Source organism: Scyliorhinus canicula, chromosome 10 (assembly GCF_902713615.1).
Source record: "Scyliorhinus canicula chromosome 10, sScyCan1.1, whole genome shotgun sequence".
NCBI classification, from domain to species: domain Eukaryota; kingdom Metazoa; phylum Chordata; class Chondrichthyes; order Carcharhiniformes; family Scyliorhinidae; genus Scyliorhinus; species Scyliorhinus canicula.
In genome coordinates this window covers 71,375,176-71,389,298 of record NC_052155.1, presented here as the reverse complement: position 1 = coordinate 71,389,298, position 14,123 = coordinate 71,375,176, and the positions used below count along the sequence as shown (strand labels likewise).

The 14,123-nt window shown below is 43.1% G+C and overlaps 1 protein-coding gene across 3 annotated transcripts in view; it reads right to left on the bottom strand.

The window, feature by feature from the left end:
• snx16 (sorting nexin 16) overlaps window positions 1–14,123 on the bottom strand; it is an 86,307-nt gene that overhangs the window by 7,675 nt on the left and 64,509 nt on the right. For all 3 annotated transcript variants that reach the window (XM_038809154.1, XM_038809153.1, XM_038809155.1), the window contains 2 exons: window positions 4,225–4,373; window positions 1,730–1,799 (listed from right to left, as the gene is read on the bottom strand). In XM_038809154.1, the coding sequence (XP_038665082.1) occupies window positions 1,730–1,799; window positions 4,225–4,373 (219 nt within the window). The remainder of the gene's footprint in view (window positions 1–1,729; window positions 1,800–4,224; window positions 4,374–14,123) is intronic.

Genomic DNA, 14,123 nt, shown 5'->3' with positions numbered 1-14,123 from the left:
GCCCCCAGAAGAAGGCCATCTGGCCCATCACATCTATACTGGCTCTTTGAATGAGCTACCTAATTTCATGATGACATTGTGAAGTTGCCTGCGAGATTTGTCAGTAAGAGTTCTGGATTCAACAAGCAGAAAGCACCTCTACAGTCATGAAGTCGAGGCCCTCCTCGTGATCCACAACCCCCCCCCCCCCCCCCCCCCCCCCCCTCCCTTTGGTTGAATCATTTCTTTCCACTGTTAGACAAAGTAAGACAGATGAATGGATTTCCCCTATTCCAGTGCAATTCTGATTTGTCCAATTATAGATATGATCACATGTCTTATCAACAAAAACATTGTATTCAGACAATCCTTTCTCAGCAAGAAGATCACGGTGAAGAAAAGCTAAGAATGCTATCTTATCTTTGGTTCCTCCCGGACGGCACGGTGGCGCAGTGGTTAGCAATGCTGCCTACGGCGCTGAAGACCCAGGTTCGATCCCAACCCTGGGTCACAGTTTGTGTGGAGTTTTCACATTCTTCTCGTGTCTAAGTGGGTCTCACCCCCACAACCCAAAGATGTGCAGGTTAGGTGGATTGGCCACGCTAAATTGCCCTTAATTGGAAAACAATGATTGGGTACTCTACATTTATTTAAAAAAATCTTTGGTTGCTCCCCAGAGTTAGATTTCTCACAAAATTGTTAAAATGAGAGAATTTCAATCTCTGTTTTAAGTCATTGCTTTGGTGATTTATTCTCTTTATCTGCTCTCCGTATGACCATCTAAGAAGCAGGGGATTATTGTTAGTTTTATCATTTGGCCCAAGGAGCACAAAATCCTTCCATATGCTTGGTTTGAGAACACTTATGAAGCAAAGAAAGCTTACTTTAAGAAAAAAGAACTTGAAAAGCCACATGTCTCAGGGCTTTATACAATGTGGGGAGGAAGAGATGAGAAAGTGTGGTACCACTTAATTGCAACATTATGACATTCTCATGGTTGCTCAGGACACAGCATTCCTGGAAAATATTAACGGGTATGGGAATGAAGACTTATCCTTTAGTTATTTATAGGAGGATGTAGATAAAGTGGTAGGAAATACCAAATTTACAAATTAAAGATAATGCTGAAACCAATTAAGCATACTTCAAATTCTTGTCTAAATTAGTTTTACATTCTTTCACATATAGAAAACAGTATAAAGGACAGCAATTGCAATTTTGAAGTTCTGAATTGCTTAAAAATTTGAAAATCGAAGACAAACCCAATGATTTAGAAAAGTATGGTCAAAAATCAAACAAGTCAGTACCACAAAGGCATGTGACAACACAAAAGAGGTCTTATAAACATCTGAGAACAGTGCACAGAAAGATAGATTGAGACACAAAAGAAAGGTTATTCTTCCAAAACACAGATGCAATGTATTCATCCAGCTTCCACAACATCTACAAAATATTACAGGTGGAGTTACAAATAATGGATTGAATATCGGTACAGGCTCAGTAACATGTCGTGCAACATCAAAATTATTCTCCAACCAAAATGCGGCAATAGTTGACAACACAAAAGATTATCTTGTGTAGACGCACTGAACATTAAATTGCATTAATTAACTTCACCCATGCCTCACATTCCTGCTTTCTTCGGCAAAGTTTCAACATCTATAAAAACAATGACACTACTGTGCACATAAACCATTTGTTTTTTTGCTGTATTCATTTTACTGCCTAGAAATTTCAAGTAAAAACTTACCCGACTCTCTTCCAGGCTGTCAAAGGGGCCTGGTGGATCGTCCAGACATAAAAACTCTCTCACCGAGGTGCTGAAAAGACAAGATTATTTTAGAAGACAAGATGGATTTTATTGTAGATCAATTTCCAAGAAGTTCCACCCATTTTGTACTGGCAAATTGGAAGCAAAAACTCATGGTATTTAGCATTAATTTAAAAGGAATAGTAACCTCAAAAAGGAACATTGTGAGCCCAATTCCTTCAAATTGACTCCTCTTTATTCCGTCTTGTCAAAAATGACAGTTAATTTACATTATCACTCAGTATTTGCTAGATTACCCTCTTGAAATTCTCCATTTCAATGGAACTGACATTATCTACAATAATTCTTTCTCAGCACAAATTACTTTTTTTTATTCTTAAGTTCATCTTTATTTCCAATTTATGTTCCATTAAGAACACACGGAAATAGGGGCAGCACAGTGGCGCAGTGGATAGCACTGCTGCCTCACAGCGCTGAGGAAAGAACACGGAAATATATTAAAATTTCCACTTACTTTGAATATCACGAGCAAACAATTAAGAAATTCCGTATGAAATAGAAAGTATATAGATCTACTCAAAACTGTATCAGTAGCTTAGTGCAAATTAATTTACTGTGAAGCATGTTGATTTCCACTACCATAACCTCTCCTTGGCAAGAATGCAAAAAGGATGCATTCATACCTGCAACTGGGCTCGAAATATTCTCAGGACTAAAAGAAAACTAAGCATGCCTCATAATCCTAACAGTACACGAGAAAGCTATTCGGCACATCAAGTCTGTACCGACCCTTCGAAAGACCACCTTACCTAGGCACAAACTCCACCCCATTCCTGCAGCCCCACCCTAAAGGAGCAATTTGGCATGGAGGAACCGGAGCACCCAGAGAAAATCCACGCAGACACGGGGAGAATGTGCAAACTCCACAGTCATCCGAGGTCGGAATTGAACCCGGGTCCCTGGCGCTGTGAGGCAGCAGTGCAAACTACTGTGCCACCACACCGTCAAAACAGATAAAAATGCTATCATTAAACAAAAACTCAAATTAAAGTGTTAGTCACTCTTATAACTGTTATAGCCTGCCTGAATAGTAAAAAAAAAACCAAAACCAATCTGTAACAGTTTAACAATAACAAATTATTTTAAAAAGCCCAGCGTTATTAAACTGCTGTATTCAATAAACTCAGTGTTAAACCAGCCTTGCATTCGCACTTAAATACAGAGAGAGGTCCCCTGTCCCAGCAGCTCATTTTTAATAAGGTGAGTAGAGTAGCAATGAAAGATTGTTTATACATGTAATAGCGCGAGGCATCGCTAAGGAGGCTTTTTGTATAACAAGAGGTTTATTGGAAACGACAATGAGTTAACTATATATAGGCACAAAGATATAACATGCAGGTCTTTCTTCCTCAACTCCCAGGTCCAAACTAGCTGGGTCCGTCGTGGTACCCAAAACCTTTTAAGGTTTCCCATGTATACATTGCTAATTTAGCAGTCGGACCCCATGAAGGTACTTGCAGGCTGGTTCACCCAACGCTGTGGCCGACACCTATATCACCAAGCAAGTCACGTGGCCCACGAAAGGTGCCACACTACCACAGCATTAAAATCAAAAACTTATCACAATTGATTATTCCAGTTCAATAGATTGAGGCTATCAGGGGACACAAGTTTCAACGATGTGGAAGCAAGAGAGACTGGGATTCTACGCAGCACTTCTTCTTAGAAATTGAGTGCCTCTGGGATGCATTGCTGGCTCAGGATATTGATTCTCTGCATGCCTTCAAATTAGACCAGTTCCTGCCTGGAACAGAAATTGCATTATATAGAAGGCAAGTGTCCTTTGATTCATGTGATTTCCAGATCTTGGTTATCTGAAAGAGTGAGAATGGAATTGGAGTACTTTTTCTCCCAATTCATTTTTCTTTTGCATAATATGGCTGCCAGGATGGGAAAGAGCTTAGCCATGATGGTCCAGCCAACTTGGTATGGGGCACATTTGAGAGGCCAGCTGGTCTTTTCCTCCCCTTCATGTTCGTATATTTATATTTCCTAGTGGCCCTATGCCTCTTAAAATATACGTTTGCAAGACTGGCAGTAAGCTTTTTTTTTCCTTCTGCAGCTGTCATAATCATTCCTATTGATGGTCCTTTGAAGCCATTGAATATTAAAATAGCTGGATCACAAATTAGGTTTTAGAAACAATATTAAGTTAATCCGCAAAAGAGTTAAAATATTTATTTTGCCCGATCACTGTTCTATGAAGAATGGGCAGTTTGTGCCAGCGAGTGGTCCTGTTAAAGCAATTTCCAATTCATTATTATAAAAAATGACTTGCATGTCTATATCGCCTTTCAAAATGTCAGAACACCCCAAGTGCTTTAAAGCCAACATAGTACTTTTGCAGTTTAGTCACTGTTGTAATGTAGGTCAAACTATGCACATTACGCATGATGCGTGGAAAGCTTACATACCTGTTAGCAATATCTTTGTGCGCTACGAGATTTTGCAGAAATGCCTGCAGTCCTAGCTGTCGGTCTTCTAGAAAATTAGGGTCATAATTATCCTTGAACCAACGTTTGGGAGGAAGTGCAAGACGAAAACCAGGAAACATCTCCTTCAACTGGAAAAATAATTGAAGAATGTCATTCTTTCTTTTATTGGTTAAAATGAAATTTCTTGGCAGCAACATATCCTTGCTAGTAGAACAGCTTTAAGAGCTCTCTTGATCATATTCGATCGAGAATCAAACTTAAATCTGCATCCATTCACACACAAAAAATGAAATCCTAAAATGAAAAGACAGTCTGGAAATACATAAATATAAAGAATTTTATTCTTTAATTCAAGATATATGGATACCAGTATAACTCGTTGCACAAATATCAACACCTAAGCACTTAATGTAATGGACCGAAAACAAAAGGAGTATTTTTTTCTTTACAAAGGCTGACTTCTTTGGAATTCTAGCATTGAAATTTCTACTTGTTAATTGATAATCTCTTGAGAGGGGATAACTGAGTTTTAATGAGTGAAACTACTTCACAATAATTTCTACTGCACTGAGAAACGGTCAAAACATAATTAACTCGAGCCATTTATACAAATATTTGTATTAGGAGTAGGCCATTTGGCCCCTCAAGCCGGTTTCAACAGCTGATAAAAATCATGGCTGATCCAATTGTGGCCTCAACTCCTTTGTCTGTCGCCTATATCCTTTGACTCCCTTGTTAATCAAGAATCTATCCCGCTCAGCGATAAAAACTTTAAGGAACCAACCTTGGCTGCTCCCTGAGAAAGAGTTTGCAAAACAACATTACCCTCAAGAAAAAAGGAATTCTCATCACCTTCATCTTAAATGGTAGACCCCTTATTTTTAAACTGTCCCCCCTAGCGAGTGTCTCTCTGTCGCTGGATCAAAATCCTGGAACTCACTTCCCATCAGCACCACAAGGATTGTAGCAGTTCAAGAAGACAGCTCACTACCACTTTCTCAAGGGAAATTAGAGGTGGGCAATAAATGCTGGGCAAACAAGACCCCCATCCGGTGAGAATAAAAAATAGGGAAACATCATCACAGGTTTCAACATTCTCCTTGGGATCTTATACGTTTCAATAAGATCACCTCATTTTTTCAAACTCCAATGCAGGGAAGGCCCAACCTTTCCTCATAACACCTTCATCCAGAAATTAGTCGAGTGAATCTTCTCAGAATATCTTTGAACGCTATATGGGTGGCACAGTAGCACAGTGGTTAGCACTGTTGCTTCATAGCACGAGTTCGTTTCCCGGCTGGGTCACTGTCTGTGCGGACTCTGCACGTTCTCCTCGTGCCTGCGTTGGTTTCCTCCCTCAAGTCCCGAAAGATGTGCAAGTTCGGTGAATTGGAAATTCTGAATTCTCCCTTAGTGGACCCGAACAGGCGCCGGAATGTGGTGACTAGGGGGCTTTTCACAGTAACTTCATTGCAGTGTTAAGTAAGCCTACTTGCGACACTAAAAGATTATTAATATCCTTTCACAGATAAGGAGATCAAAACTGCACACAACTCCAGATGAGGTCTCATCAATATCCTGTACAATTGTAGCAAAGCTTTTATCATAGAATCTACGACACGGAGACAGGCCCTTTGGCCCAAACAGGTCCATGCCAACCAAAAGGCACATCTAAGCTAACCACATTTGCCTGCATTTGACCCATACCCCTCCAAATTTTCCTACCCATGCATCTGTCCAAATGCCTTTTAAATGTTGACAATGTCCCATTGTGGTGATATGCTTGTAGGCAATATCATGGATGGATGGCATGCGCACTCCCAACAAGTAGGTGACAGTGCAGACACACCATATGGTCTCAAGACAAGTGGGGACACATCCAGCCATCAGCACTTTGTTGTAGGAGATGGTAGAAAGACATTAGAGTGAACAGTTGTGCTAGGTGTAGTTCCAGAGTATAAAGAAACTCCGTGACAACTTGCTCTGTAACCACGTGAGATTCAATAAAGATCCTGGTTTGGAGAAGTCAAGATGTTTGGTGGATTACTTTGCAAGACATAGAAGACCAAACGCAACTACTGTCTCAACCACTTCCTCAGACAGCTCACTCCACATATGTACCACCCTCGGTGTACAAAAGTTGCTCCTCAGGCTCCCATTAATTCTTTCCCCTCTTAACTTAAACCTATGGTCTTGAGTTCTCAATTCACCAACATGGGAAAAAGACAGAGTTCATTCACCCTATCCATGCCTCTCATGAGCTTATACACTACAAGTTCACCCCTCAGTCTCCTACGCTCCAAAGAAAATACTCCTAACCTGTCCAATCTCGCCCTATAACTTGGTCCCTTGAGTTCTGGCAACATCCTTGTAAATCTCTTCTGCACTGTCTCCAGTTTAATAACATCTTTCCTATAGCAAGGCTACAAAAACTGAACACAATATTCCAGGTGTGACCTCACCAACGTCCTGTACAACTGCAACGTAACTTCCCAACTTCTATACTCAATGCCCTGACTGATGAAATTCAGCATGTCAAATGCCTTCTTCACTGCCCTATCTACCTGTGACTCCACTTTTTGAGATCCATGCACCTGAACTCCCAAGGTCCCTCTGTTCCACGATACTCTCCAAGTCCTACCATTCACCATGAAAGTCATACCTTGATTTGACTTTCCAAAATGCAACACTTCATACTTCATTGTATTGAATTCCATTTGCCATTTTTCGGCCCACTTCTCCAGCTGATCACTTCATACTTCTTTGTATTGAACTCCATTTGCCATTTCTCGGCCCATTTCTCCAGCTGTAGTTATGATAAGCTTCCGCACTGTCCACAATACTACCTATTTTAGTGTCATCTGCAAACTTACTGATCATGCATTCTCATTCAAATCGTTGATATAGATAAAAAACAGCAATGGGCCCAGCACTGACCCCCGAGGCACACCACAAGTCACAGGTCTCTAGTCCGACAAGCATCCTTCCACCATTACCCTCTGCTTCCTTCCATCAAGCCAATTGTATATCCGATTTGCCAGCTCTCTCTTTATTCCATGTGATCTATCCTTCCAGAGCACTTACCATGTGGAACTTTATAAAAAGGCCTTACTGAAGTCCAAATAGACTACATCTACAACCCTGTCCTTATCAACCTTCCTGGTCACTTCAAAGAACTCTAACAATTTGTACGGCATGATCTCCCATGCACAAAGCCGTGCTGACTACTCTAATCAAACACAGTCTTTCCAAATGCCTGCATATCTTATCCCTCAGAATACTCTCTTGTAACTTATCCACTACAGATGTTAAGTTTACTAGTCCATAATTCCCAGGTTTTTCTTTGCAGCCCTTCTTAAATAAGGGCACAACATTTGCTACTCTCCAGTCTTTCGGTACCTCACCCATGGCTAACGAGGATGCAAATATCTGAGCCAGGGCTAGCGCAATTTCATCTCTAGCTTCACGCAGTGTTCTTTGATATACCTGGTCAGGGCCAGATTTATCCACTTCATACATTTTAATATGTCCATCACCTCCTCTACTGTAGTGTGAACTGTCCCCAATATATCACCACTAACCTTCCCAGGTTCCCAAGTCTTCATGTCTTTCTCCACGATAAACACAGAGGAGAAATATTGATTGAGAACCTCGCCCATCTCCTGCGGTTCCACACGTGTTAATTTTGATCATTGAGGGGTCCTATTCTTGCTCAAGTTATTCTTTTTCCTTTAATATACTTAAAGAATCCCTTTGGATTCACCTTAATCCTCTCAACCAAAGCTACCTCATGTCCCCTTTTTGTCCTCCTAATTTCCTTCCTAAGTATACTCCTGTATCCCCTATACACCTCCAGGGAATCCCTCGATTCCAGTTGCTTGTACCCGAGCCATGCCTCCTCCTTCTTCTTGGCAAAAACCTCAATATCTTTTGTCATCCAGAGTTCCCTACTCCAACCAGCCTTGCCCTTCACCCCAAGAGGAACATATAGGCCCTGAAATCTAGCTATTTCACTTTTAAAGGCCACTCACTTGTCGGAGGACCCTTTGCCCTCAAACAAGCTACACCAATCAACCCTTGCAAGCTCCTGTCCAATTCCATCAAAATTCACCTTGCCCCAATTTAGAACTTGCACCTGTGGACCAGTTTTGATCTCTCCATAATTATTTTAAAATTAATAGAACTATGGTCACTGGTCCCAATGTGGCCCCCCCCCCCCCCCCCCCCCACCCCCACCCCCCCCCCCCCCCCACCCCCCACCGTCACCTCAGTCGGGATAGGGATGAGGTCCTGAGGAGTGATTAGAAAGAGCTAGGAATGAGGTTAAGAAGCAGGGCCTCGAGTGTGATAATCTCTGGATTACTTCCAGTGTGATGTGCTACTGATAGTAAGGACAGGACAATATGGCAAATAAATGTGTGGCTAAAGGATTGGGGCAAGGATTCAGATTCTTAGATCATTGGGATCTTTTTCTGGGGTAGAGGGTGACCTGTTTAAGAGGGATGGGATGCAACTGCACTGGAGGGGGACCAATATCCTGGGGGGCAGATTTGCCAGTGCTACAAGGGAGGGTTTAAACTAGATTGGTAGGTGGTGGAATCCTCAGCAGCAGGGAAACAAATGAGGGGCTGAAAGGAGATGCAGTACTCAGCAACGGCAAGCTGAATAGACATGATAGGCAGGAGCAAGTCAGGGAGCGGGGAAAACCTGTTGGATTAAATTGCATCTGTTTCAATGCAAGAGGGCTGACAGGTAAGGCCCTACCCTATTTCCCAAGAGTAGGTCCCTCCACATAATGCCCGAGGAAACTTTCCTGAACACACTTAACAAATTCCACCCCATCAGAGCCCTTAACACTATGGCAGTCTCAGTCTGTTAGGAAAATAAAATTGCCTACTATGACAACCCTATTACTCCTGCAAGTCTCCCCAATTTCCCTGCATATGTTCTTCTAACTCCCGTCGGCTATTTGGGGACCTATAGTACAACCCCAATAAAGTCACCATCCCCTTCTTATTTCGTAGTTCCACCTATAAAGCCTCGCTGATGATCCCTCGGTTATTTCATCGCCGACTACTGCCATGATGCTCCCCTTAATCAAAAACACAACTCCCCCATCTCTCTTCCCTCCACCTCTGTCTCGCCCAAGGCATCTGTACCCTGGAACATTAAGCTGCCAGTCCCATCTCTCCCTTAGCCATGTTTAAGTTATGGCTGTCGTCAGCCTTACCTGTCAGCCCTCTTGCATCGAAACAGATGCAATTTAATCCAACAGATTTTCCCCACTCCCTGACGTGCTCCTGTCTGTCATGTCTATTCAGCTTGCCGTTGCTGAGTACTGCATCTCCTTTCAGCGCCTCATTTGTTTCCCTGCTGCTGAGGATTCCACCACTACCAATCTAGTTTAAACCCTTCCTTGTAGCACTAGCAAATCTGCCCCCAGGATATTGGTCCCCATCCAGTGCAGTTGCATCCCATCCCTCTTAAGCAGAAAAGATCCCAATGATCTAAGAATCCGAATCCTTGCCCCAATCCTTTAGCCACACATTTATTTGCCATATTGTCCTGTCCTTACTATCAGTAGCACATCACACTGGAAGTAATCCAGAGATTACCACACTCAATGCCCTGCTTCTTAACCTCATTCCTAGCTCTTTATAATCACTCCTCAGGACCTCATCCCTATTTCTATTTACGTCATTTGTGCCAATGTGCACAGCGACTTCTGGCTGCTCATCCTCCCCGTTGAGAATGTCATGCAGCCGCTCAGAGATATCCTTGACCCTGGCACCTGGAAGGCAACACACCATCTCCCATTTGTGACCACAGAATCTCCTGTCTACCCCCTAATTATTGAGTCTCCTATCACTCGGTCCTGTTTATCTTGACCCTTTCCCGCTGTGCCCCAAAGCCAGTCGTAGTGCCACAAATCTGGCTACTGCTGCTTTCACCTGAACGGTCCCCCCACAACAGTATCCAAAACAGTATACTTATTTACGAGGGCAATAGCCAGAGGACGCATGCACTCCCTTTGCCTTTCCTGGTGGTCACCCAGCTATTCTGTTCCTGCACCTTAGGTGTGACCGTCTCACTTAAACTCTAAGTGCTCAGCATCCCGGATGATCCTGAGTGCATCCAGCTCCAGATCCAGATCCCTAACGGTCTTCCAAGAGCTGGAGCCAGATGCACTTTCCACAGGTGTAGTCATCAGGGACAACAGAATTCTCCCTGAGCTCCCACACCATGCGGGAGGAGCATATATCACTGATCTCATTGCCATCTTAACAGCACCAAGACTAAAGAGGATGTTACCCGAGATTACCTGTACTCTGCTGAGACGCCATTCGCCAAGTCTCTCGAGTCAAAGCCTCACCACTCAAGAACTCTGCTGCAAATGTTCTAATAGCGCGCATCTTTCTTTCTCTTGTTTGTGGTCCTTACAGTGACTGTTTGGGGTTTAACTGTTCCTTGACAACAGCTCCTCCACAAACCACTTTCTGGAAGCACTGACCGCCCGATGCTAATCTTCCCCACAACAGCCAATTAGCATCGCTGCTCTGCTGGACCCTTGCCTTCACTCAAATATGGATTTTCATTCCCCTTGCAATATACAAAAACATTCCATTTACCTTCCTAATTATATCCTAATCATTTGCATGAAAACAATTTATTTTCTTTATTCTATGGAGTAATTTTGAAAACCTAGAGCACCATTCATACCATCATCTGATCTGTAAAATATTTATTTCTAGCAAGTGGTCAATGCTGGCAGGGCAGCATTTATTGCCTATCCTTATTTATTTAGTTCAGTGGGTAAACAAATAGCCTAGTCTGATATGTATTGTATCAGTGCTATTGAGGATGCTATTAAACGGCACTCACACAGCAATAACCTGCTCAATTGCCCTGGTGGAAGCTAAACTGAACATCACTCAGCTCCTGATTTCATTATAGTCTTGGTCCAAATATAGACAAAAGAGCTTACCTTCAGAAAGGAGGCAAGCTTGACTGCCCTTGACATCAAGGTAGCATTTGACTGATTGTGGAACCCTAGTAAAACTGAAGTCAGTGGAAATATGGAGGAACACTCTTGACTGGCTGGGGTCATATTTACCAAAAGGAAGCTGGTTGCATTTATTTGAAGTTAATTATCTCAGACCCAGGACTTTGCTGCAGGAAATCCCCACGATAGTATTCTAGGCCCAACCATCTTCAACTATTTCATCTGTGGCCTTCCTTCCACCACAAGATCAGAAGTGGAGATGTTGATGGATGATTCCACAATGTTCTGGACCATTCGTGACTCAGATACTGAAAAGTCAACAACCTTATGCAGCAAGACCTGGACAATGTTCAGGCTTCAGCTAAAAAGTGACAAGTAACATTCACATCACACAAGTGCCAGACAATGATCATCTCCAACAATAGAGAATCCAACCGCTGAAACCCCCAATATCAACATCCTGGGGGTTACCATTAACCAGAAACTGAACTTGAGCAGCTATATAAATACTGTAGCCATAAGAGAAGGTCAGAGATTGGAAATTCTGCAGAGAACAACTCACCCAATTCCACAAAGCCGGAATATTCCTTGCCTGGAGTGCAGCTCCATCAACACTCAAGAAGCTCGACTCTATCCAGGATAAAAACAATCCACTTGACAAGCATCCCAATCACCACCTTCAACATTCACTCCATCGCTGATGCACTATGGCAGCAGTGCAAATATAAGATGTACTGCAGGAACTCAAAAGCACCTTCAACAGCACCTTCCAAACCCATGACCTCTACCACCTAGAAGGACAAAGGCAGCAGATGCATGGCAACACCTGACCTGCAAGGTCCTTCACTGCTGCTGAGCCAAAATCCTGAAATTCCCTTTCCAACAGCAATGTGGGGTTTCTGTGACACACTACTGTGGTTCAAGGCAGCAGCACAACACCACCTTCAAGGCAATTAGGAATGGGTGACAAATGCTGGCCCAGCCAGCTACGCTTGCATCCCATGGACGAATATTTAAACCCTATATTATTATAACTTCCTGGTTCGGCTGCATGTTGCACCAGTTCCAAATGCCGGGAGCTTGTAAAATATGTTAATATACCCAATGAAGCATTAAATATGAATATTTTTGAGCCATGTTAATTGGAAAACATATCTATTAAAACAATTTTACTTGGAGCTATCTAACTGTTCTATCACTAGCAATTTCAAGACGCAACCAGAATTTTACATTTATCCCCGCAATATCTTCTGTAAACAGTTGGGAAAGAATTTATCTTTAAAAACAGGAATAAATTTCTAAAATCAATGTAATCCCCAGAATTACAGAACTGATTGAATCAAGACCAGAATGGAAGAATCACATTTGGGTCAAGGAATGTGGTGGCTGCAACACAATCCTAGATTACATGGATGCTTCGGCATTCATTGTATCCCCTCAGGTCATCTATGAGCAGATGGGCGTCTCGGTAGCACAGTGGTTAACACAGTTGCTTCACAGCTCCAGGGTCCCAGGTTCAATTCCCGGCACTGTCTGTGCTGAGTCTGCACATTCTCTCCGTGGGTTTCCTCCGGGTGCCTTAGTTTCCTCTCACAGTCCAAAGATATGCAGGTTGGGTGGATTGACCATGCTAAATTGCCCTTAGTGTGCAAAAAAGTTGGGTGGGGTTACTGGGTTAGGGTGGAGGTGTTGGCTTGGGTGCAGTGTTCTTTCCAAGGGCCGGTGCAGACTCGATGGGCTGAATGGCCTCCTTCTGCACTGTAAATTCTATGAAGGATATACAGTCACAATTGTGAACAGTGCACAAGAGCAAACTGGAAATGCGAGTATTTCGATCCCAGATATCAATCCTACATCCCAGATGTGGTGGTGGGGCTTCCAAAATGTTACGTGGTAGAGAGGTTCAGTACCTTGAGCCATTAATGATTTGGCAATATCCTGGTCATAACTGAAGCAGATAGTGATCCAACGACAGTGCCATACTTGTCCTTGGCAATAGAGGGTGTAGGAGAGGGAAGTAACTAGGTTTTGCTGCATTGCATCCTCTAGATCAGTGTTCTTCAAAGTCGGGGGTGCGACCCGCAGGTGGGTGTCGGCAGGGTCACGGAGCCGTTGTCCGCGGCGCTCCCAAACGCGCAAACCCCCGTGCAGCAGCCAGCTTTTCATAACACCGGCTGCAAGCGGCCGCGAACATGTTTTAAAAAAATTCAGCCGCATTACGCATGCGCGCATGATGAACGGCGCGCATGCACGCCGGTAATCGGGCACACATGCGCAGTGCGGCCGCTATTTTTTTTAAAATAAACGGTTGCAGCTTTTTGTTTTACAAGTTCTGCAGTGGTGTTTATTCATTTAATTTTTTTTTCATTTATTTTACTCATTTTATTTTTTTTACAAGTTCCGGGGGGGGGGGTTATTCGATAAAATTTTACAGGAAAAAATTCAGAACTTTGGACAGATGTAGACTCCATACTTTCCGACACCGGAAGGCTTCACCTTCATCCAACAGGTTCCATTGGAGGAGCGTGTACGAGGGCCAAAGGGACCCAAAACCATTTCCTCTATTTTTGTCAGCAGCAAACAAGGTGAGAGAAAATGGTGGGTCGCGCAGGTCGGCCGGCGTGGGTCATGACGGTTGGCCAGGTTGGTTCCAGAATGTTGGCCGGTTGGTAAAAATAGGTCCCCGGAAAAAAAGTTTGAAGAACACTGCTCTAGATTGCTGTAACTGTAACCAGAGTGCAGTGGCACCGATAAAACAAGCCGCTCTGTCTTGAATAATGCTTAGTTTTCTGAATGTTATGGTCACACCCATCCATATTAGTGGCAAATATTTCTGACTTGAAAAGTGAAAGTGACGGTCGCCATAATCCCCGAA